Genomic DNA, 27,428 nt, shown 5'->3' with positions numbered 1-27,428 from the left:
CAGAACCGGTTCTAATCCTACGGATATAAATAGGTTTTGAAGCTACACTGGAAATAAGTATTACCTCATCATCAGTATTTCCAAAGATGCGGAGCGGGGCCAAAGAAAAGTTTTCAAGGAAGTTGAAAGCATTTCTACGACTTGGTTCTTCTCTCCCCTTACGCTCAACTTCTGTTGTCACTTCTGGTTCTATGGTAAAATAAAAATTCTAGGATCCATCTTTTTAGTGGCGAATGTAATAAGGTAAAATGATTTAGCACTGCTAGTTTGAACCAGCCAATCAAGATTTAATAAAAGTACCCTTCAAATATAAAATAAGATGGGATCTTTAGGGATAAGACATAGAACAATATATTTATAATATACCATGATGATAAACAAAACTAAATTAAATTTTGAACAGTGCTAGTTTGAACTTACCAATCAATATATAAGTACCAATAGGTTTTAAACCAAGAAATAAGTGTTTTGCCCCCCCCCCCGGGGTTGGGGATAAGGTAAAAGAACTATATCCCTCCTTTTTTTTCAAAAAGGGAGGAAGGTTTTTTTTTGCCTGCTAGACACTTTGAGAGGAAGCAACAAAGAAAATGGTAAAGCCCATAAAGCTTTAGATAAGTTTGAACTGACATATTCTAATTAAAGAGTAGCTGTTATATCAATAAAATCTGATTCTAGAGTGTCCCTTGCTGACTTTCTTTACCACTTTTATCTGTAATTATATCTTTCTTTTCATCGGCAGCTTTGTTCTTAGTTGGATACATAAATCATTTACTGTCATTTTTCAAAAAAAAGTAACCTATTTATTGTTAAACTATTAATGACGAAATAAGTATAAATCATCTATTTTTATATTTTTGTTTTGTTTTTGAATTTGATATTAAAAAGTAATGAAATAATAATAACAGAATCTTGTAATTATTTAAGTATCGAACTGTGCCTGATTATTTGTAGATCTTGCTAGAATTGGCGCAATATTAGCTTCTTTCTCAATGCCGCGTTTAATTTCTAGTAAGGGTTGAAACAGATATTTACTACAATGTTTGAATTATATTGTATTAGAGTAACTACATATATAATAACTGTCTGTTTTATTCTGTAATTAGCTTCTTCTCATTTTTTGTACTTTGTGTTTAAGAATAGTCTTTTGTAAACAAAATAAATGGAACATTCTTGTGTACAACAAAAACAACGTACAGATGGAAAAGTAAGTTATAGAGTAGCACTACGGACGGACACTAAAAGTTAGTTATAGAGAGCTTTGCTTCTTTTAAGAATATCTGCAACGACACTTATCTTTTGAGGAAAAATGATTGGGAAACAACACCATACGGACAGATGGAAAAAGATAGTTACAGAGTAGCTTCGCTACTAATAAGACTATCTGCAACGGACCTGTGTCTTTTGTTGATTAAATAAAGGGGACAGTCTTATATACAACAAAAGACGGACATACAAAGTGAGTTATAGAGTAGTTTCGCTACTAATAAGACTATCTGCAACGAACCTGTGTCTTTTGTTGATAAAATAATGGGGACAGTCTTATATACAATAACTTTATCCGAAGGTGTGTATTGAGGCTCTGCTACAGCTCTGGGCCTTTCTGTAGGCACTGTGTACAGCTTATCTTCAACATCTATGCATTAGGTTATTGATGTAAAGGTTTTTTCATTTTCAGAGAGGTGATTCGTAATAGCTCGTTTACTAGAGAAAAGGGGTAAGAGTCGACTCTTCACATTACATTAATTTTTTAAAAAGTTCCTTAAGCTTTACTGTAAAGGAGAACCATATCAGTACAAAAACACAGACAGATAGACATCTTAGTACTTTTATATAAGGATGTATGTAAAACCTTTCTTATTTAAAAAGTTTTTATAAAACTTATTTTGTTTATTATATATTTTCAAAAAACAGTTTTGTAAACAATTGACCTGATTCTGACCATACCAAACAGTTTTGATAATAGCTATCTTATTTTTATCATCAGCTTCGCAACTATTTGACACAATCATCCTTGTTTTTAATTATTAAACCTTTATAATAATAACCTTGTGGTAAGTTGTTAATATTTGTGAATGGGGTGATATGAAATTCAGGATTGCCTTTCTTTACTTCGTGATGAACTATGTTTCAATAGTGGCGTGTTTAATACTATAGGCTACGCCTCTAGGGGCCTTTAAGGACACATAAGAGAAGGGTGGGGGGTTACTCCCCAATAAATTCATATAAAATTTTTTTTAAGGATTATAAACTTTTTCTGGACCTATAAGACGACGCTTTGGTTTTTAATTATTTTAAAGCTTTTAATAACGCTGTCTTTTTCTATTCATTAAGGTCTTTTTCTCAATAAAATTCTTGTCAAAGACTTTTTTCAAACTAGGAATTAAAATTACTTAAAATTGTTTCCAGTATGGCTTCAAAACCGATTAATATCCACTGGATTAAAACCGGTTCTCAGAAATTCAGAAAAATCATGTATAGCATCGTATTACAGACAATTTTCCATTAGTACTAAAATAAAAATCATGAAATTAATAAAAGATTTGTTTAGCCTGGCCTTCCGACCTTCGGGGAAAATAAATCAGGTTTAAACCTTATAATTTTTTTTAATATCCGAGGAACACTGTCTGTAATACGATGCGATAAATAACTATTCTTAGTTTCTTAAAATCTGCTGTTAAATGTACATGGAACCCATAAAAATTTAGATATAGTTTATTGTACTGGAATTAAATTATTAATAATGCACAAAATACGCCAAAATTTGCCTAGGGATGGATTAATAGAACTGTGTCTTTCATTGTTTATTCCATTGTTGTTGTGTTGTTGGTGGTTGTTGTTGTTGTGTTGGTGGTGGTTGTTGTTGTTGTGTTGGTGGTGGTTGTTGTTTTGATTGTAAGGAGATGCTGTTCCGAAAAAGTGCTCTTCGCTTTCAAACTAATAAAAAAGGTTTTAGAAATAGAGGAAGATTATTTAATCTGATATAAGGAAAAATAATCATTGTTATTTTTGTTGAAAACTGTTGAAAACGTTTTTTTTTAGTGGGTTAGCTTAAATATATATTTCTTAGATACACAGCTGCTATACAACTAGGAGTTTTTTTTAGGTTAGAGGACAAACACAGGAGTGTCTAAAATATTAAGTTAATTAAAAACCTATAAGATGAATAAAAATAGGTTAGGTTGAGTGTCCACTCCGACGATTGTCACTCCTTCGTTTGTCCTAGGACCGATTTTCGGAATCGATTTAAAATCAATTAAAGCAAAGATTATAAATATCTTTAAACAAAAGATATCAATATAAATCATATATTTGAGAATCTATTTCTTATATGTTAATTTTTACTCTATAAAAGACATTGGGGCAAATTAATTAAAATTTAATTACTTTCACTTTGGGGTGTCTAACTCGAGATACATGGATAGGTAAATAGGAGATAAATGATACCTCCATTTTATTCTTAATACTATTACGTCTAGGATCATTTTTTTAGTAGCAAAGCAACTTTATAATACTAAAAGCTAGTGAGTCCATATTTCAGAATACAAATTTCTTGGCAAATATCTGCAATAGACGTAGGATTTTTTTGTGAAGATTCCCATGACAATTCAGAATCTAGTCTGTATTTTATGTTGTCCGTTCATCCATGATTTTATGAGGTTAGGCATAGACGTCCAAGGGGGGGGTAATGGGGCGATTTTTACCTCCCCCAAAATAAAAAGCTTGGACGCCCCTGAGGTTAGGTATAAGGAAAATTTGTAACATTAACGAGATTTCATATGTTATTACTAAAATTGGTCCAGGGGATGTCTGATATTTGTTATGAAGATTCCTATAAACAATGGGCATCATGTTTGTCCATATTTTTTAAAATTCTTTTATTTACAGGACTTTAAATTAAACGCAAGATAATTCTATCTTTCATTTACCTTTCCCTAAATTGTATTGTGTCATACTTTCTAAACAAATTACTACTTGGTGATTAATTTGTTTCTTCAATATGAAATTAATTATAAAAGATGATTTGGAAAAGAAAATAGTGAGTTACAGCCACAGGGAAAGGATACTGGATGATAAATGAATCTCTCCCCAAATTATCAAATATGAACTTGATTTAGGGAAAAATTGTTGTAGATTAGAAGTCTTCTTTTAATTTAACGCATTATCGTAAATAAGCATGTTAGAATTGTCCTATCGATTGAAAGATTCCTGTAAAGTACAATCTCGTTCTAGAAAGTATTGTATTCCTTTAATAACTTTTAAAAAGATATGTTATTTCCCAAAACCAATGATCTCTTTAATATTAAAAGCTCTACCACTCTATAATTGTTAATGTTCGTTTGCTCGACTGCCAGATTTGTTAAGCATTGCTTTACCTGGAAAGGTGATTGTGTGTTGGCCGGGGGGAAGTAGTGAGGAGCTGGGGTGGTTGCAGGGGGCGGGAAGAAAGGTTCCAAGCTGGATGGGGCTCGAAACTGGTTACCCTGTGGCTAAAATACAAAAAAGAGTCTTTACAAACGAAAAGATTATTTAAACCATTTTTTATTTTATTTTAAATAACATTGCAAAAGAAGAAAAAAGGCAAAAAGATGTTGAGAACTGGTTAAAGGAAATTATCAGATATCTGTATTGAGATTTTTTTTCTCAAAAGGTTTTAATATTTCTTCTGTAATACTTCTTCTAAACTTACTATAAGATATCTCCTGCATTTTGCTTAGCTACTTATTGACATAATTGTACTTGTTTTTTTTCATTATTGTGACTCCGCCTATTAACCTGAGCATAGTAAGAAGTTGAGGGTGTGGTGTACTGATAAGATCCTCCAGCTCCGAACCTCTGTACAGCCTGGTGCAAGTGGTAATTATGAAATCATCATTTTTAAAAATTTCCAGGGATCTTGGTACCAATGTTTGGACATTACTAGTTGGAAACTAACCAACAAAAATTAACTTAAGTACCCAAAGTGAGCTATAAAAAAAGTATTATATTCTCAAAATTTAGAGATTATTCTGAAAATTTAAAAACATTGAATATTTTATTTCATGTGGGGAATTATGTATAAAAAATAGTGAAAAACTTTTTGAAAATTTCAAACAGGTAAATAGATTTTTAAATGTGTATATATTGAAATGATGGCAAAACTCCAATAATTGCAAATGAAATTATTCATAATCTACGTCTTACTAAAAAATCTAAATTGAATAAAAGATATTTTTCATTCCTTTTTAGGTTTTAGCTTTTATGCAAGGGACTGCCAGGGTTAGGACCCCGTCGGATAAGAGGATTCTCTAGATATTGCATAAATTCTTTTTTTAAATAAATAAGATTGGGGGGTGAAATTTGATCCATATATAGGTATGTCAGTGATATTTTGCTGGTTAGAAATATCTCTTTTGACTTTTTGATATCTTGATCTGTAGGTGCATAGAACTGTGTGCATACAGTTCAGCGCATATATAGCATTTTATAAAGTAGTGAGCTTTTTTGTCTGCAGAAAGGATCTCGCCAACAGCTTAACCGCTATGGTTCTCTTATAGGCCCTGAGATAGTTTTAGGTTATTTCTTATTTTTTTTTATGAAAAAGTCTGGGCACAGAACCAGTGTTAGTGCTTTACTTAAGGCTAAGTTAGATTAAGTTATATTTGGTACAAGGTTATTTCAACAATAAAGGTTAGGGATTGGGTCTGTGCTCGTTAATTGCGAAATTCTAAACTGCAGATGTGATTATATGCGGAAGTGAATTCACCCCGCACATAGTATGATTGAACCTAAATTAGTATGCCATACCAAATAATTTTTGAAAGCAAACCATTTCTATGCTTTTTGCTCGGCGCAGGTACAGTATAAATGGTATTCCCGTACGTCCGTCCGATAGTACACTACTTTTCTTATCGTTAAATACAAATCTGAGAATACATTATTGAATTTTGAAAAAAGGAATAGTAAACCGATATACAGTAACAATATATAAATCAAATGTAAGATTCAGATATTGTAATGTTGAAAAATTATAGATATTCAAATGAACGTTATATAACAATCGGACAGGCAGACGAACGTACAAACATACTATAAACTAGCTTCGCTACTACAGATTACCTAGTAAATGTGGAATAGGAGGATAACAATCAAAAGAAGATTTCAATTCAAAGTTCAAAGCCTTTTTTTCGGGTGTCCAATAGTTTGGAATAGTGTCCCCCCTAAACCGCCATTTTGAATCTTGCATATTTAGCAAGCTTCAATTACTTTCAGGGTTTTCAGGGCTTAAAAGGTTAAAATTAAAAAGTGTCTAATGGTCCAACGGCGACATTAATTTAACTAGTTTAAATATAATTGTCAAGTCTTAATTGGAGTGCGCGGCTAAGGTAAACAAGATAATTTTTTTGTTAAATTTATCACTTTAAAACTACTAGGCTAGTGGCTTCTTTCCATGAGAGGAGAAATCAACGAAAGTTGCTACACATGTTACCCCATATTTTTTTAGTGGGGAGGGGGGATGGGGTGGATGGAAGTGTCCCATCCTTCAATAAATTAGCTTAACCCCACCGAGGACCAGAAGCATCACCATGTCGATCAATCGGTTACCGAGATTTTAAACTGCATACAGGAGGACAGTCGGACGAATAGATTGAAAAAAAACCGGCAACTTTATTTACATTTTGAAAACACTGATTTTATATATGTATGTAATGCTTGCATCGCGCCTGCAATTCAAGAAATATTATATAGAACAATTATGTTGATAAGTAGCGCAGTGATAACAACATAAATAACAGTTTGTTAAAATATAATTGATATCAATCAATTTATGTATTTAATTTTCTGCTAATTCTTTGATAAATTCATAATTTTAGCCACCTTCGCCACCTGAACTATGGGTCTTGTAAGAAAAAATCTTGTTTTCAGTAATTCTTTGAAAATGTATGATTCGTACGAACATATGGACCGACCCTAATTATAAAAAAGCTCCGCTTTTAAAAATTAATGTAAATAAAAATGACGTACAAACTTTAAAAGTATGATATGCATTGCTGTCAAAATGTAAAATATTATTTCACACAGTATGAACAAAATTGGATTGAAAGTAGTTTGTTATTTTCTTTGTTGGTAGCGCAGCTAATAAATAACCTAATCCGTACGTCTGACTTTGAAATGTAGGGACTATAAATTAATGTACATTTCAGATAATAGTAAACAAAATTACTCTTTCTGTACATTTAACTTATTGGTTGAACAGTTATTTTAAAACAACCAATAGAGATATAATATTAGTATCCATAGTTTTTAAGCCAACGAATGAGTGCACGTATTTATAAGCTTCGCTTTAATTGATACTTTTATCCTTGTTCTCTGTAAATAGATGTTACTTGTTGCAATAAAATTCTTTTTATCTTTTTCCTTTTGTTAAATCTAAATTGTAATACAAATAGAAATTTGTGTACTTTCCCTCTAAACGATAAATAGACCACACTTATCCCCAACCTCGATATGATTTTTAATTTTTATTTGATATAAATCTTGCTAATATACCTTAAGTTTTAAAAAGCCCAAATACAGCTTTTTAAGTCAATGAAATGTTTCTTGGAGTTCAAGGCTGCGAGAAAAAACATCAATCTTAAATAAAACTTTTGTCCAAAAAAGCCTTTTTTAAAAAACTGATTTATAGCTTATTTTTACAATTCTTAAAAGCAAATTTTAATTGCTTAAAATAAAGTGTTGGCCACTTCTATTAAAAATCCTAAATGTTAGTAATTTAATTGGACGTAATTGTCCTTATTTCAACAAATCCTATTTAATTTATTAGCAGCTCTACGGTGCAGACTATATATATTTTATTTTATGTGATTTTAATATCATACCTACTATAAGATAGCAATAATTTATACATACAATTATAGGCAAAGCATTTTTACATTTAGTTAACGTCTGTTAGATTGTCTAGATGTATGAGATGTAAAGGATATATAGCTCTAATTGCAAATTATCAAATAAATTGCTCTCCCTTTGATTGAATCTTCACATAGGTCAAGTCATTTTCAGATTTAAGTCTTGGGATGGTTTTGAGCTATTTTCTAGCCCCTAAAAGCTAGCGTAGCAGCTAGTTATAATTATAATAATATTTGCAATTTATAGTTATGATAATAAGTTTTTTGCTACTTTAAAAATGATTCCTATAATTAAAAGATATCATATCTTTATAAGTAATGTTACAAAAAACAGATTACTGTTTTTTTGTAACATTTATATTAAGATCTGTGTAGTTTGTCCCTATGTCTGATTTGTAGAGCTTTGCGTTTATAGATGTTGTCATCCTTGTCTTAGTACATTACTGTAAATAGGAATATTACAATAAGCAAAGCATCGCTATATTTAACATTATCAAATATAGTAGCTGGACAAATTATCTCAAAAATCAGGCATGCGACGTCATAGAAAATGAGGGAGATGAGAGGAGAAGTGGGAAAGAAAACCCCTACAAAAAAGGATAGATAATCCCTCATTTTTATGAGGCCACAATGCCGATTTTTTTAGACACTTTGTCCAGCTACTCCAATATATAGTTTTCTTATACATATAGATATTCTTTTCATAATTAGCATTTTCCGAATTATCATACTAGCAAAAAATAAAAAGTAAAATAAATTACAAAACTAAGTATTTTTGACCAATAAAAAAATGTTAAAAAATTTTCTTATTGTTTGAGCAGGAAGTTAAAAAAATCTATTAAAATTTAAGTAATAATGCATAAAACTTCATATGTATATACAAGAATGTCAACATTAGTAAAAGCTAAGGCCTTAAAACCACAAAAGGAATATGTTTTAACTTTTATTCCATATAGATAAAGAAACAGTAATGGAGCTTTAAACATTCATTTTTGGAAGAACTATAGAGTTGTGTCAAATCGATCTCGGAATCAGTAAGCAATTCTGAAACAAACCTAAAAGTCGAAAAGCTTCGCGTTTAATAATGCATTGTTTAGAATTTTTTAATCACCCAAGAGAATTTTGTGTGCATTTTAGAATAACACAGCAAAATCCTGTATTCTGTCAGTAATAGTTCATAGTTCTTTTCCCCCAGGCTTTCAAAAAATAAGAAGAAATTAAGTTTTATTCTTATCATTTAGTTTTTAGGGAAGCTTAGTACTGTCATTGGCTGGTTTTAGGCTATTTAGAAGGACATAGGGATATTTAAAAAATTTCGTTCTTTTCAAAACAGAATTCTTCCTCGACCCAACCTATTGGGGCGCAACCATTTATTATTTTTCAATAATTTTTTAAGGGGGGTGATGTATCAAATCATCTGTATGCAAAATATGGAATTCTGACGATAAATGTAATTGGTCCCCTTAAACAAAGATAAAAATCTGATAAAATCAATGCAACAAGTTTTTGGGAGCGCAGTTACTCTTTAACAAAACTGTCCAACTGACAGACTTAGAACATTTACAAAAATAAATTACTGTTACTTCCTTATTTCTAGGTGGAATATAAAGCTTAAAACAAAAACCATAATTAATTACTTTGATTGACTCTAGTGTTCCCTTTTCCCTACAAACATATTTACTTAAACTATAGACAGTGGCAACCCTGAGTGAACCCAGAAAGAACAGCCACAAGATCACAAACAGACTCTTTAAACATAATAAAAGTGACAAGTGACAATTTAAAAAAAAAGACTAGTTCAGTGGATGAGCGAGAAAAAATTAACCAGCAGAGACTGAATTCTTCATCATGGCTTTACGAGCTTACCAAAGAAAACACATACAGGTAAACAAGTAAGAAGGTAGAAATATGAAACCTAACATCAAAAGATGATAAATTACAAAAAAAATAATTTGTATTTGCTGAGATAATTATGGATATTATTGTCCTTGTTAGGTTTAACTTCCTTTTAACGCGAAACAAGGACATATTCTCGACTAATTTTATTGATTTTATATAGGCTTGAGGCGAAGCCACAAGCAGATCAGATTTAAACTTTGATTTAATATTTAAATAAAGAAATATTTTTACATTCTAATGACCAATAAATAAATAAAATAAATACCAATACACTTTAAGAAGTCCTTTGAGTTTATTTTCAAAAAAGTTAAAAGGACGATTGTAAAAAGTATAGCATCTCTATAATTGAATCTAAAGTCTAGTACATTTTTACTAAGTACTTTTACAACAACCTTCTTATTGTGTGTTTTCTCTAAAAAGCCTAGTTTTTCGGTTTTTTATATTTCATTTTAGGTCAGGTTAGGTTTGTAATATTGGCCCCGTAAGATTAGGGCCAAATAAAGGGGTTTCTGTAGATCCGTTATTTTGTATTTATGGATGTTAAAACATATTATACAAAGACATGTATGATAAAAACTGAATGAAACAAATGAAAGATTGCTTCAATTGTTAATAATGCCAATTAGGAAATGTTTTTCCACCCATTATCAATTCATTAATAACAAGATGGCTATACAATATATGTAAATATACAATTATATCCAAAAATAGAAAAAAATATCACACTCCTTTTGTGAAATAATTTGAAAGAAAAATTATAAAAAGAAGATTTTAAATGTTTTGCAATAAAATAAATAATTTATAACCAGTCTTAATTATATTTGATAGTTAAAACGTAAGAATACCAATTAATTAATCAAAGCTATATAACCTTATGCTATTGTACTGTATCCTATGCCATTTAACATATTTCTTATTGGAATACTTTATAATAACAAAACTACTCTGTAGTTCACTTTCTATGTTTGTCAGTCAGATAGGGTTCTCTTTTTTACTGAGAAGCTTCTCATATATCCAGGGATAGTTTATTACTACTTTAGGGGAGGAAATCTCCACCCCTAGATAAACTCTCTCCCCCCCCAAAATAATTTCCTTTCTAGTTGACACTAAATTGTAAATTGTTCGACCCCCCCCAGTTCTTTCCCTCAATAGCCTCTAGGTTCATCTTGGTGCGCAGCCGCTGGTAAAGAGAGCGAGAGAGCGAGAGAGAGAGAGAGAGAAAGAGAGAGAGAGAGACTAGAGAGAGAACAACTGTAGGAAGTTTTTTTAGTTCATTTATTTATATTTTCCGTCTAATCAGACTTTTATATACATAACTATGTCTAGAGGAAAATTGCAATATGTAGATTTGATTCAGAAACATTGGGATAGGGCAATAAAAGATAATTTGCTTTAATATTTTTTAATATAAACATATAATTTAAGTGATGATCTTATAGATATAAATATATTTATTTCGGATCATGGAAAGAAAACAAAGTAGCGGGTTTCGTCGTATTTCACAGTAGTTTTTTACTATTAATAACCTTTGCGGGAAGCTCTAACCCTGCGGGGCAAACATTAACATTTACCTAACCTAACCAAAAATAACATATCAAAAGCTGCCGTGAATATACGAAGAATCCCGCTACTTCGTTTTCTTTCCATGATCCTTTATATCAAATTATTTATCAAATGTAACTTTGTAAATTGAAACTTTTATCTTTCATTTATCTATCCCAGAAGCCCTGCAGTTTTTGCATTTTCATTTTGTTAAATTGTAAACTTGTTTAATTATAGGCATATTCATAGGATCAGATAAAACTGCAGGGGTAGCCCATTTAGAATACTAATATGCCGGATAGTTCCATGTGCTATTATGCTATTTCATATGTGGATTAGATTATTTACTCATAGTGGACGTGATAATAAAAATAGAGGGAGATGACTAATATTTACATTTAAAAATTGTATAAGATAATGAACCTAGTAAAAGTATCTGACTCTGATTATAAAGTAAAAAAATTAGCCAATGAGAGGCCAGTATACACTGTAATTGACCAATGGTAAAATTTATAGTGGCCTCTCATTGGTTAATTTTTTTGACGTCATAATCAGTGTCAGACACTTTTACTAGGTTCGAAAATAATTTAATTATTCTTTGATAAATTGCTATGATAAAGTCTAAAACTTTCAACCTATAAAAGTTATATTGAATATTAAAAGTAATAATGAGATAAAAAGATTTATATTCAAATAAATAGTATTTTTTGAGCAAAACAAAATTTATGAAAGAAATAATTAGAAATAAGTCCCTCTTTATTTAAAATGAAATAAAGCATTATATTTTTCTAAAATTGTAAATGATGTTTATTGCCCCAAACAATACAAAATAAAACTATAATCATATAATAAACAAGGATGACAACATCCATAAAAGCGAAGCACTGAAACGGTAGGACAAACGGACATTAACACTTGTATAGTGTCTGAACTGAATAATCAGAATATAAAAGTATAATAGTCGAAGAAAATGTGTAAGTACAATTGTTGAAAAACTGCTTGATACAGGATAACGTTTATGGACATACTTACATTCTTAGGACTTGATTATAGAGTTGCTTCGCTTATGATATCGTTCTTTGTTGTCGCAGGAATCAATATACTAAAAATCAGATCAAACGGATATTTAGATCACATAAAAATTTGTTGTTAAAAAAGTAGAAAAATCAACTGCTTAAAATGTACGTACGGACATTCTGGTAATGATTAAAGAGTTGCTACGCTTTCTAAATCGTACCTAACTACTAGAGGAATCATCATGCAAAGTTTGAAATAGGTAGGACAATTCTAACATGCCTAAATAAACGAATAAAAGCTATCTATCTCGGACGGACGTACGGACGGACGGACGGACCGACCCTAATTATAGAAAAGCTTCGCTTTTAACAAGAGTAACAATATCCTTGCAACGGGAGCATTATGAACACAATAATTCAGAGCTGAATTTAAATTAAAATTGTATACTTCTAACAGAATGAATTTTAGATTACAACCTAACTATAAAACTAATGTATTTTAGCTCTTACTTATATCTATAAAAAAACATCAGAAGACAATTTTTAAAAAGTCTTACTACTCTATACATTAAAACAAGGATGACAACATCCATAAAAGCGAAGCACTGAAAAGGTAGGACAAACGGACATTAACACTTGTATAATATCAGAACTGAATAATCAGAATTCGAATGTATAAGAGTCAAAGCAAAATTGTAAGTAAATTTGTTGAAAAACTGCTTGATACAGGATAATGATTATGGATATACTTACATTTTTAGGACTTGATTATTGAGTAGCTTCGCTTATAATATTGTACTTTGTTGTCCTAGGAATCAGTATACCAAAAATCAGACCAATCGGATAATTAGTTCACATACAAATTTGTTGTTAAAAATGTAAAAAAAATCAACATGTTTAAAATGAACGTACGGACATTCTGGTAATGATTATAGAGTTGCTACGCTTTCTAACTCGTACCTAACTATTACAGGAATCACCATGCAAAATTTGAAATCGATAGGACAATTCTTACATGCCTAAATTAACGAAAAAAGCTATTTAAAAAAGTAAAAAAATCAACATGTTTAAAATGGACGTACAGACATTTTGGTAATGATTATAGAGTTGCTACGCTTTCTAAATCGTACCTAACTACTAAAGGAATCACCATGCAAAATTTGAAATCGATAGGACAATTCTAACATGTCTAAATTAACGAAAAAAGCTATCCGTGACGGACGGACGGACGTACGGACGGACGGACCGACCCTAATTATAGAAAAGCTTCGCTTTTAAAAAAGGTCGCACACACTTACAATTTTAAGCTATCTATTGAATGACAAAAAGATTGTTTAAAAACAAGAATCATAAGATCCAAAAACATTTTAAAAATGTAATAAAAACCAGAAAGGGAGGGGACAGGCCGTTTATTAGTCCCATAAGTTTTATAATAACGATTTCTTATTCGTTGGCTTAACAACAATTGGGACTTTTATTGAATTTTAAATTTTTAATTGGTTTATTAAAAAAGTGAAGTGTTTAAAAGTTTGAAGCACTAATCTACATAATTGGTAATTTTGGGGGTGTACATCATTGTCTTATCACTTTAGATGCCTGTACAAAAATAATCTTTAATAAATCTAATAGAGACAAAAAGAATACAAAAATAAAACTTGTTTAATTGATAATTATTAAAAGGTGTGGTGTAATTTATTAGATGACTGTAGACACACAAACATTTGTTTCATATAGAGAATATTCGCTAGTAAAAAAACTGGTCCCTTTTTATTTTTATGCGTCCATGCATTTGAGAGTTTGACTACTGATAACAAACAAGGAACTTTGCTAAATCTATGTTTCTCTAAAATAGAAAAAAATTTTATGAAATAAAAGCAAACTTATTTTTCAAATCAGGATATAAGAGGTTGATAATTCTATTGTGAAGAGAGTACATTACTACCAGAGGCGTGCAGAAGGGGAATGTGGTGGAGTTGAAAAGGGTAACAAAATTTTTGGGTGCATTTCGTACACTCCCCTGGCAAAACCGTCCCTATGCATGCTATTACAGATCACTATAACAATAATTTATCGATGGTCTATTAATTACACTATTTCTTATTGGCTGATTGCTTGTGGTTTTTGAATACAATTTTCAAAAAAAAGCGCTGTTTTGAAAGAACACCATTTTTTGGTCCCCTTACAGAAACGGCAACATTGCACATTAGTGAAAAAGTTGGTGTGCAATAGTTTCTGCAAATGCATTGAAATGTTTTCATATTATCCATGGAAGAAGGGGAGATTGGATCCTAAAGTAAAATGGTTCTTTTAGCGAATTATGATTGGTTTGTTCCTAACTAGTAGCATCCTTACTTTTTGAACAATAATTTTAATCTGTGGGAAATTTGGGTTGTTAATTTCGTTTATATCTATTAAGAATGCAAATCATTTTATCTCCTAAGATCAAATGGTAATAGAAAATAGTGAAATCAAAGGGAAAAAGTTGCCAAATCTATGACTCTTGACAATTTGATTATGTGTGGTAGTGATGTTACAACGAAAAGAATTAGACATCTTTGCAAATATTTAGAGCAATGGGGGTAACCATCAGGGATAGGGTAATAGATCATAAATTTATCCTCACTCAATTTTGTAATTACTCGTTGGGATTAATGGTTTACATAAATAATCAATTTTATTTTGCCTGTTTCTTAAGATGTCTGTACAATTTTATTTTCTTATTAATTTCGAAAATAAATTTTTCGAGAATACTTGTCCTTATTTTTTTTCTGCTACCGTTTTTCGCAAGCTATCAGTTTTAAGGTTTGCAATAAATCATATTCATATTTATATATATGTGACATGTGTATACAAAACAAAACGAAATGACACCATCCATTAATAGCGATGACAAATAAGAATAAAATACTAAAAAAACAATTAAATACCTTTAAATTTAACCTCCTCCTTCTCCCTCTCTTCCTTTCAAATTTTGAATAAAAATAACAATTTTATAACCCTGCAGGTTCCTATCCCTACGGAGTACTATCCCTCTTTTAACCCTTACTTAACCTAAACTAAAATAGGCATCCATAACATGTTTATTCTTTTTTTTACCACCAATGAATTTCAAATTATATGCTTATTAATTATTAAAATCTTCACAAAAAATCAAAGACATAGAATTTTCTTTTATTCTTGAAAATGCTACTGCTATAATAATGTTGCTTCTTAGTGTAGATTTCCCGTCTACTGAGGTGGATACTTAAAAACATCAAAAACACTTGAAGACACGTTCGACGACTCAGTCTTCCACGACTCGAGGTTAGATTTTTACCTCTTCTTAAAAACACTTCAAGACACGTTTGAAGACACGTCAAGTTTTGTGTAGTTTCGCGTAATTTTCCGTTAAAAAATCCTACTGCTTTCCCACCTATTATCCTGTCATTAATAAGAGTTAACAACTTTTTTTCCTAAGTTTTTTTACATTTTTTCAAAATGAAAATCACAAGCGATTTCGCACCTAGCATTTAGGAACTCTATATTTGAAGGGTAGAAAATAGCATAAAACAATTTATAATTGGATATTGTATTGTATAACAAACAATTTTCAATGAATAATAAAATAAAGCTTCGGTCCCTCGGAAAATAGCAATTGATAATAAACTTATGATATTTAATTTTACTATCCGTGGAAATATTAAATAAATATTTAAATAAAAAAGTTAGTAAAAATACTTGTTTGTCACCCTATGAAGGAAAGTGTCTATTTTGCAGACTAACATACACACACTGTTCGATGTAAATTGAGAACACTTCGAAGACGTCTTCAACTACCTACTTGAAGACTTGTCTTCAAAGAGTAGCTCTTCAAGAAAAAGTTTTTAAGAATTACTTTTTGCCAAAATACTTGAAGACTGCAAGACTTCAAGACGTCGACAATGTTTTAAGTATCCACCTCTGTGTGTTAAATGTTTCTGTTATAATAAAAGAAAATATTTTTACGAATAGATAGAAGATAGTTAGATTGATGATTTCAAATTGCCTGATAGGATCCGGAAGGTCCAAAGTTCCAAGGGGACTGAGTGCCGCCAGCTGGCAGCTGATGGCGGCCAAATCCAGGTAGAGGTGATGGCGGTGGAGGGGGGCGTGTTTGCCCCGCGAAATGGTTTCCTAAAAACATAAATATTTTAAAGGTTTTGAAAGTTATGACATTGGAAGATTTGATTGTTCTTTATATCTCTGAAATGGAAAGATAGTTTTTAATGGAAAGGGAATACAAACTTAGAGCTCTTATACATATTTGCTTTTTAAAAGCCAACAGCAGAAATTATACAATTCTAAATATCTGGTCAAAATCGCATGAAACCAGATATGTTAAAATGATGCTATGTCTGGCATCTAATAGCAAGAGAAGGGATTATGTCATTGTGCATAAACAGGCACACAAAACTAACATTCATAGATAGGACCTCAAGTCAAGTTATTGCAATCATAGAGTTGCAACCTTTGCAAGAAATAGCCAATTTAGGGATTAAATGGATGAAGAGGCTGTGGGCGCTGTCGCTTGCGGAAAATAAACTAAGATGGAATGCAAATAAAATGTGAACATGACATAGAAGTGGCCTGATATTGCAGATATTGCATCTATTTAAACTTCCCAACAAAAATATTCCAAAATGGGATTCCTAACTTTACAGTGGTGGCCAAAACAAACTGATAATTCTATTTTTTCAATTTTGACTTAGTTGAAAATCATATTTAGGTGTGTTTACAAGAACGTCCAAGCTTTCTACTTTTTTGGAAGTAGGGGCGGGGGGGTTAAAATGGTTTCCAAAGTTCTACTGAATTATTTCCTTATTAGACCAAATCTGTCTTAATTGTTTTTCAAAAAATAAATAAGAAAATTTTTTTTTCATTCTTAGCTCTTTGCTTTTAAAATTAGGTATTTTTGGTTATTTTGAAATACCAAAGGGCGGGGTATATGTTAGTGAATTACTAAGAAGGTGGGGCTTAAAAATGGTGAAAATTCTAATAAAGTGCAATATCACTTCTCTGTTTTTTTTTTCATTTTTGAAGATTGCAGAGTACCTCCCTCTTTCTATATATCTCTCCCCCCCCCCACTCTCTCTTTCTCTTTCTCTCTCTCTCTCTATCTTTCAGTTTTCCTTTCTCCTTTGTTTAAAAATGAAAATTATGGTGTTCCTTTTTATGTTATTTTGATAAGATCAAGTAAAATCCTTTCATTAGTAGAAGCAAAGCAACTAAACAATAAGGGCAAGTCATCCGTTAGACAGTCTGACTGTCATTAAATAATTAATATCAAATGCTCTAGAATCTAGAGTTTTTAAGCAGTCAAGACTCTACATTATCTATGCAGATTAGATTTAACATTATCTCTGTTTTTTTTAAATCTACAGTTTCAACACAGCTAGTTCAGGGTCTACAGTACATAAACTTCCTAAACTCAACAAAATCTACGCAGTCTTGAAACTATAGCACCGATACATTAAAGACTATTCAATATCTACAGGGTCATTGATTTCTTGCACTTATTTTATGGTAATTTTGGAACAGAACCGTTCTTGTTATCATAACTTAAAAAAAAAGAAAATCTAATTATGCAAAACGAGTTGAAAATTTGAATTTGATGAGCTTAGATTATGCAAAAAAAGAAATTTTATAAAAACAAAACAACAATGATTCATAAAAGAGTTTTTACGAGTTTAACCTGTGTAACAGTTTAATATATCTTACAATATGAATTCGGCAGCCGGCTTCAAATCAGCTCTTTTTTAGCAGTCGGCTGCTAAAAAAGCGAAATCATAAAGTAATCTGTTTTTACGGTGTAGATTTTACATGTACTTATATTCTATGTCTAAATATTTGATTTTCTAATTATAAAATAAGAAGTAAACACTCCACCCATTCAAATGAGATTTTTAATTTTACGGGACAGAGAAAGAGATTACTTAAATCTTTTATTTTAAAATTTATCTTGCAAAAGTAAAAATACAAGGATTGATTTTGGTAGAGGGAGTTTACCTCCATCAGTTTGGGTTTCTAGTTAAAGCAATATTAAAACCTCTCAAACATATAATATGATTCAAGCAAAAAATACAGAATTTTAGGTGTCAATTGGATTTGAATCTGTCAATTGTAGCATGTGTAGAAAATATCGGCGTGGACACTGTATTCTTACTAATTTACAATTTTACAGTGACATTCGTATATTTACAATCTTGAACGCACCCAAGTACTATAGTAGCTGCGCTTACCAAAAACAGAAGTTGCATTTATCGCCAAGTTAATCTGAATTTAACGAGTTAAATTTCACATTTTGACGTAGGATTCATTGTTTGGTTAAACAGCGTAGCTGCGCTACATGTATCATGTGAAAGTTCGTTGATTGCTCGTTTATTTACCATTAAGTAAAAAACGTAAATGTAAAATGTTCAGCAAACGAATAAGAAAATGTTGTTGTAAAATTTTGGGGACTAGTGTAATAAACAACCCATTGTCCCCTCTCTCTCTCTCTATCTCTGGTTTCCTTTACTCGTCAGTTGGACCAATATAAAATGAAAAAAGATATTTGTTTGATATTATACTTTTTTTTATTTGTTACTTTAAAAAAAATCTACACTCGTTTTATTTTAAATCATGATTCATATTTTTTTGTTATTAGGTAAAGAAGGGATAGATTTGGTTGATTTAAAAGGCACTCCTTAGAAAAAGGTTATATTTCTTTGAAATGTGTTTTTTTTTCATTTTTTTCAGCAAAGCTCTTCTATACATCTATTTTTTCTATTTACCTGGTCTAACTGGAGGCTGGCTGTTGCCAAACGGTAGCTGGAGGGGTGGAGGTCCCCCACTAGTTTTCCTCTTGACTGGATTACCAAACTGATGGTTGGTGGGACTCCCCCCAAAGGTGGTTCCAAAAAGGGTTATGGACCCGTGTGGTAAGTCTATACCTAAACATAAACGATACAGGATTTATATATTAGCCATCAATAACGGGATCTAGCCTAAAATATTTAAAATTGAAATATAAATTTATGTTAAGTAGAACAACAACGGTTGCAAACGTTAAAAGGAATTCTTGATCGCCTGATGGACAAACCGAAAATACAGAGTAGCTTTGCTAATAAAACTGCATATTTAGCATTTTACATAATTATTGTTATGATATTTAAATAATGTAAATCTTTTAACTTAATTTTTTATGTGGTTTGAGTTTTGCAAAAATTTGTTTTTGAAAGGTCGTGATAAAATTAAAATTAAAATTGTGCAGCTTTTCTATTACTAAGGTTAATGTGTACATTAATATGACGTTGTAAGATTGGAAGATTTACTTGATTCTCTGTTTATTGATTATATTTAGAAAACTAGATTAATTAATTTACAATTAATGGAAAAATAACATTTATCATAGCAATACCTCATCTAACCCTCTATAACTTTGCTTTTATATTTTTAGTTTTCTGTTATTGTTGAGCAAATTTTTGATATAATTGTCCTTGTATTAGTAATGAAAAAGGTATAAAAAGGTAGCTTTTCATGGAATGTTAAAGCTTAGTTTTGTAATTCAAATACCTAAGCGTCGCATTTTTTCACTAAAATCTTTTTTCAAAATGCCATTGTTTAATAAATATATATGTTCACTGGTTCAGTAGTAAAAAAAACCCTTAAAAAAATATATAGGATCAAAAGCACTTTACCATTATAATTTTTAAAAAAGTTGAAGCAAATCTGTTACTTTACGTTATTGAACTTAACAACCCATAAGTTATAGAGTAGCTTCGCTATAAATTATTTGCCGTTGTGTAATAAAATATCTTTTGGAATGTCAGAGATGTGCATGGATTCAGGGATAAGACAATGAACAAAAAATTGATCTTTTGTGTTACGTTGGGTTTTAAATATCATGGGAAAAGAATGCTTTTAATTTGAGCAGGGAGGAAGGGGACATTGGACTGTAAATTACAACAGTACTCAAAGTTTTAAAGCCACCGTATTACTCGTTGGTTAAAAAACTTTGGGTACTTTTGTTGAGTATTGATTGGTTGGTTCGAAACACTTTTTCAATCAAAAGTTTTTTCTTCAAAAGGGATTATTTTGTATATCATTATAGGGGATTTAGATAAATTAATCGTCCATTATTTCTTCCCTTAATATTTTTGAATGGAAAATTAATTTGATTGCCATTGTCACCTCCTTCCTCCCTGGAGCTTTCAGATTATGATGACATTTTGATCCTTAAGATCTTACTGCATTTAGATCTACAGATATAAACTAGGACAGCTATCTTCATAAAGGGAGCAGCAATAACAAATTTATATTGTTGGTTATTAAAGACATTTAAGCTTTCATCAGCTTTAAGTATTTTCGTTGGAAGGAACCGATAATACTATTAAATATTCAGGGCGTCGTAGCTCAGTAAAGGGGCGTCGTAGCTCAGTGGTAACGCACTGAGTTACGGAGTTCTAGTTACCATGTGGCAACTCGAATTTATCAGTTGAATACATTCACGAAACTTTCTCTGGTTGTGTAAGAAGGGGATTATTGAGTAAGTTTGGATACTTAATAGTCACGTACATAATATCAGTACTACCCTTATCCCAAGCTCCTCTGCGGAGAGCGTCATTCATTACGGTGACTTAATTTGGGACACGTGCCATACTCAGCGAGGGTGAGGTAATAATGAGTAGGTCTCATGAGATAGCGGGTCAAGTCATAATGTGCTTGAACGTGGAGCTTGGTAGCCCTAGTGGCTATACAAAAGTGTCTCGTCCTTCTCCATGACTACTTAGGTCCAAACCCTAAGAGACTATGGCTAATCAATCAATTGAGGCTTATCAATCAATCAATTAAATATCCAGGGACCTTAAGGGATAAGACAACAGACGATAATGCAGATTATTTATTTGTTAGAAATTAATAGAGATGCTTCGCATCAAATAAAAATACTGTTCTTTGAGACATTTAAAAGTCAAATAAAATTTGTACATTTCAAAAGTAAAAGCAGTAACATCCTTCTAATCAGCCAGTGGATTACATACCCCCCCCCCCCCCCCCCCGTATGAAACTATAACCCTGGGGCTATTAAACTTAACCTAGCCTAATCCAAGGATATAAACAGATAAGACAATAAGTATATAAATTGAAATTATATCTTTTGTACCTTAAATTTTTTGGCTGAAAAGTTAGGACACTACTAATTCGGAACTAATCCATAAAAGTCCCCAAAGTTTTTGACTCAACAAGTACCTAATCACAAGTACGTTTTTTTGGATGGGGTTATTATTACTGACCCAACGCCGATTGAAGGGATCTTCTTTAAAAAGCTTTATGAAAATAAAAAGAATAAATCTTAACAAGGTATCTTCAAAACATTTTTTTTGATCCTTTTGTATTTAAAAAAATATTATGTATTGTGCTGAGAGCTTCTCAGTTGTGCTGAGAGCTTCAGTTGTGCTGAGAGCTTCAGTTGTGCTGAGAGCTTCAGAATGAAAACATCTCATTCCCACACAACTCACTGTATTTGTGAAAGGTAAGCAATTTAACACTAACTATGTTACTAATACAAAAAAACACTTACACTGACTTTAAAAAAATAAGAAAAGGTTACTACACAAATAAAATCCTAACACACTAAAAAAAATAAAAAAAAAGGTAACTACACAAAATAAAAACCTAACACACTCTAGTATGGAGCGCAAATTTAAAAACCTTAAAAACTACTTAATACTAGAGTATAATAAATCGAAACTACTAAGTTAAAATTCATACTTTTAAGAAGAAAAAAAATCTGCTGACTTAATTCTTAGAAATATTCATTGATTCGTCAAAAATAAAATTAAAACTGCTAATTGCTGAGTTTTAAGTTATAAAATTACAATCTGATTCATGAACAGTTAATATATTAATTAAATATAAACAAGTACTTAAAAGGACACTCCTAATTACTAAAAATCAAAAATCAATTTCTTTATTTTAGATCAACAGCTCGCTCTGGAAACTCTGACACACAGCTCATAACGCAGACAGAGAAAACTCAAACACTCAGTGACAGAAAAACAAAACAAAACCACCAATAAAAACACAAACATATACAAACCTGAAAACTCACCACCAAAAAAAAATTTAAAAAAGTACTATGAAATTACAACAAGAGCAAAAAATATACAAAGACAAAGAATAATAAAATGAAACTACTGTGACATGACATAAAATGACAAAATAACCCAACTGACAATGTATGTGATTTAACCATTTACAGCTAGTTTGCAAAGTAAACATAAAACAAAAATAAACAACTACTGTATTAAATAACAAAAAAATTTGTAACAATATGAACCATAAACCTGCTTACCGGAAGTTTTTTTCTTTCATAAGTATCCATATATGTAATAATATATGTTATAATGTTATCATTTTCAGGGCGAAGGGGGATAGGCAGGAATGAAGGCTACTAAAATTAAAAAATATAACACATTTAAACATGACTTTTGGCCTTTCAGCCTGTCTTGTCCTTCTGCCGCCTTCACCCAATCCCCAACCTGAAAAACAGAACCAAGTCGTGGGTAAATCTACAACGTACCAAGATACAGTGTAGTGCCATGAATCTTCCTAGTTATATTTTAATATATAATACTGTATATGTTAATTGTAATTCATTATTAAATCCTAATGTGCTTTATTATTATATTATATGTAACTAGTGGAATAATAATAAATCTATCTATCTATCTATCTATTTTTCATTTTCTAAAGTTAGTCTTCATAGAATTTTTAACATGATTCCATTTTTGTTAAATATATTTTTACGTTAAACTTCAAATTCATAGTAAGAAAATTCAACCCTAAATGACAGTTTCTATTCTATGATTTTTTTCTATGACATGTAAACAAAAAATAAAGTAATGTTATATAAAAGAGGTGCTCTTAAAAGCTTACCTAGAAACGAATCTGGCTCTTGTAAAGAGACGGGTAGGTTACAGAGTAGAATAACAATGGATAACAATATTGTAGAGATGCTGCGCATTGTTCTACTTCTGGAACGGGAAAATATATTCTGTCTATCACATCCTGGGTATCAAAGAAAATTTTGTATTATAAAAGTAACTAGTTGTCATTCTGTCTGTCTCTGTGTGTGTTTGTGTATCTAAAGAGATGGATCTAGACCAATATGGTTCTCCTTTAAAGTGAAGCAGGTACTAGGAAAGTAAATCAATATTTTGGGGAGGATACATTCACCTTCTCAAGATAAGTGAACCTTGGAAAAAATTCCATCCCCCTCCAACAGTTTCGTGTGGAGGGTCAACTTAACCCATTCCCGCCTTTCCTTGAATGCCCCCAGAGGCCTTAGCCGCTAGTTAAATATATTTAATTTATTATCTTAAACTAAATTTTCTTTGCCTAATGAATTTAAAGAAATTTGAGTAGAGTTTGACTCCTGGCTGCCAGCTGAACGTATGGGCCGCTGGCCAGCTAATGTGTATTCTGGCAGCTGACTACTGCTGCTTGAGCCGGCTGACTTCGTCAGCAGGCTGCGCCGACCCTTCATGTTGATCGGCAAGCTCACCTTAAAAGTAAAAAATATATTAAACAAAGTGTTTGTAGAGAAGATTCTCTTTCAATGGTTAGTATATCTGTCTGTAGTGCATTTAGGATTTTTTATTGTCAAACATGTAGCACATATTACTGGTGAGATATTAAAAAAAAGATCTAGAACTTTGATTCAAAATTCTAATAGTTATTGTCAATAATCCATAATATATGAAATTTCTAATAAGATATGCTATTTGAAAGTAAGCAATTCGTTGTTTGAATCGTTAAACTCTATCAAAATAGAAAAATGTTATATTATTTACTGACCGGTGCGGTAGTAGACATACATATCTACAATACAAAGTAGAACGATGTCTGTCTGCCCGTCCGTCTGTCCCTTAAGATCTCGGTCACCACTGAACCGATCAGTTTCTACTCTTCAGGGAAAATACCTGTGGTGGTTTTAGGCTATTTTCTTGGGGGGGGGGGGACATCCCTAATCCCCCCAAAAACAACCCCCCCCCCAATTTTTGACGAATTTTTTAACGAATTATGCGAAAATTTGTGATCCATTCGCAATTTTTTCGGCTGGGTAGTTAATAGAAAATGTAATTTTATTATACCTCTAGAGGCTAGGGGCGAAGCCGCTAGTTACATACAAAGTAGCTATGCTACTAAAAGTACATCATAAATAGAAAATTATTTTATCTTAAATTTACCAATTCGTGTCTCCCTAACTATACTACCCAAATAGAAAGTAATTAGACGTGTATTATAGCAATTAGGTAAAATTGTTGGCAAGCAAAAGGAATTTGTTTTTAGCCAGTTGCCAATAAAATTTCGGTGATATCCCTCAAAGTACATATCGAGCACTAAAGCCCCCATGTTCCTTAGTTTTGTGATAATTGAAAATAATATTGGGGGGGGGGGTATCAGTTTTTTTTCTCACTATACCTAATTTCTGCAGAGGCCCCTAACCCTGTGGTGCTACCCACTACCTGCTATAAACTACCCATAAACTACCTAAAGTAATAAATAAGGGGAGAAGGAGGGTCTTTGCTTGACAAGGCAATTTAAGGGAAACAGCCAAATATCATTATTGGTTTGTATGAGAAACAAGGACAATTATGGTACAATACTCCATCACACATTCAAACACAGTCATTTAAAACCATGTGCATTTATTTCATTACATATGAGCGTCTTAAAAAGAGCCAAAGCTGAGTCGGACTGCCAATATTGTTTTTTTCTTTCTTAAATCTATCTCATGATTATGGTAATTAAAACTAAATATTTAAAACATTTATTTAAAAGCACCCTAGTAATTTTTAGACTTTTTAGTTTATATTCTTTAAGACTAACTGACATACTGAAATGAATACATATATAACATACAAATGTTTAAATTGATATTTATCAAAAAGATATATAGTATAGATATGTATACAGATAACTACCTCCCTCCCTTTACCAATGATTGTCTGTTTGCAAATTGTTTTCTGCTACATGGCTGTGTTAATATTCCGGACACCATTGGTTGATTTTCAAAGACCCGATTAGGAGTCGGCACAAGTTCATTGTGATAGTTAAATACAGTTACCCCTTTCCCCTTTGGTGTTTCACTCTAACATTTATCATTAAACTTTTTTGAATTCCAAATTTGTATATGATATTTGTGTGAATAGATTTTTCATTTTCAATGCGGTTCTGAACATTTCTATTTTATTTTTAATTTTCATTTCCAATAATATATCCCAACATTACCCCACCAAAGGCATAATTTCCTATTTAACAATTAGAGGGGATTGGTTAATGGTTATATTTAGTTTTTTATAAATCTAAAATTTAAATATACACATTATTATCAATTTACGTTAAAAGCAAAACTAACCTAATAACTTATTTTAACAATGAACCCTAAATTCACAATCACTAAACTATTTTTTATCACAAACTCATTAGCAAACACGCCCTTACAGTTTGGCGCCAGTGTTGTAACTGAATATGTTGGTCTAATTGTGACAGGCAGGAAAGCATATATATTTAGGACTTGTTGTGTGGAAAATGCAATTTTTATCTGGTATTTAATCACTGAATTATCAATCAGCGCAGGTAGGTTGGTTGTTGGTAAAGTGACCAAACAGGAACAAAAAAATGAGGACAATTCTTTACCTCTAAGCTCCTTCCTTGGTGCTCATACGTTGCAGCAAAGATTTCTTGTCCTTATATCAGTACATCATTTGAATAAACTTTTGTAGAAGAAAAGTTTTGCAATAATTAGAGTTAATAGAAACAAAATTTATGTTTTCGTAATTCTATTAATGGAATGTAATTGTTTTACCAATTAAATACATTATAAAATCCAGTTAAAATAATAAAATTAGAAATATACATATTTAACTTCTAACTTAATCTTCGCTTAAATGGTCTTCTTATCCATTGAAAAATCTATAAGGCATTTTTAAACCAAAGTTCAAAGGTTTCTTAGATTTGATATAAATTTTTAGAAAAATATTACTTTTATACAATGCCAGGACACTTTTTTTTAGAATGCCTATTAACCCATTTTTTTAGGTTGAGCTAAAAGTGGTAGACAACAATTAATCTTCCACAGTTGCATTACATACGTACTTACAGACCAGTAAGAATAATTTCCAAGTATTATACATACATTATATTTAGTGTTTAGAAAATTTCTTTTATCATTAAATGCTAAACTAGTGCTTTCCCTGAAAGTGCCTGGCAAGCACATAAACCCACCTATCCCCCTTCTTAATTTTTCATTACGGTTCTCAAGCCTGCGGGGATACTTAGTATTACACAATATAACCTAAGCTAACCTGGCCTAAGATAATGAAAAACTCACGAAAACTAACCCCTATTTTTAATTTATTTCTGCGCTCAACAAGTCGACAAACCCATACTAAATATATTCGAATAGTGTATTATCTAATAGTTTAGAAAGGAAAGAAAATGGCATACTATTTAAGATGTAGAAATCTTGAAAATGAGATTTTGAGACGACCTTTCACCAAAAAACAGGACAGACAAATATGCAATATGCATCTTTACTAGGGATACACTCATAGGCAAATGGACGGTGAATTAGTATTTCATTTTAAGTTTAAGAACCCTTATTCTTATGTGTAAAATTCTATGTTTGGTAGCTTAGAAATATAGGTTAAAGGAAGAATATATTTGACCAAATTATTCTTACAGTTCCCTCTGAAGATAATGTGTACAATTCTGCCATTAGTATCTTTTTTATGCATATTAGAAGAAAGGGTTGTTTATTTATTTTATTTCTAAAGAATAAAAAGACAAAAAAAAGTTTGAAAGATACAAAAATATAAAATTTTAGAATTTGTGGGAAGATTAATTATCCGTATATGTCCTTTACCTTTATTCCTGAATTGTAAATTCGCCTACATTATGCAAAAGTGTTTAGGCGATAAATTTCTGGACTAAAGGACAGATTAGTCCATTTCAATCTGGAATTATTAGTGTTTTTTTGTACATACTTTATTTAATTACACTTTTCTTCTTGATATTGTAACTA

At 31.1% G+C, this 27,428-nt stretch overlaps 1 protein-coding gene across 1 annotated transcript; it reads right to left on the bottom strand.

Moving 5' to 3' along the window:
- Window positions 1-671: 671 nt before the first annotated feature.
- LOC145326573 (uncharacterized) lies at window positions 672-23,403 on the bottom strand. Its single transcript, XM_080169944.1, has 10 exons — window positions 23,276-23,403; window positions 19,132-19,290; window positions 16,365-16,492; window positions 4,774-4,842; window positions 4,374-4,487; window positions 2,766-2,934; window positions 2,046-2,120; window positions 1,505-1,633; window positions 938-1,005; window positions 672-746 (listed from the first exon to the last, which is right to left on the bottom strand). Exons 1-10 carry the CDS (start codon window positions 23,361-23,363, stop codon window positions 672-674), a joined length of 1,074 nt encoding a protein of 357 aa, XP_080026070.1. The 5' UTR covers window positions 23,364-23,403.
- Window positions 23,404-27,428: the final 4,025 nt, after the last annotated feature.

This window comes from Acartia tonsa, chromosome 8 (assembly GCF_053477335.1).
Source record: "Acartia tonsa isolate MP-2025a chromosome 8, ASM5347733v1, whole genome shotgun sequence".
NCBI lineage: Eukaryota > Metazoa > Arthropoda > Copepoda > Calanoida > Acartiidae > Acartia > Acartia tonsa.
The sequence above is the reverse complement of the archived record's forward strand: the minus strand, read 5'-3'. Positions and strand labels throughout refer to the sequence as shown.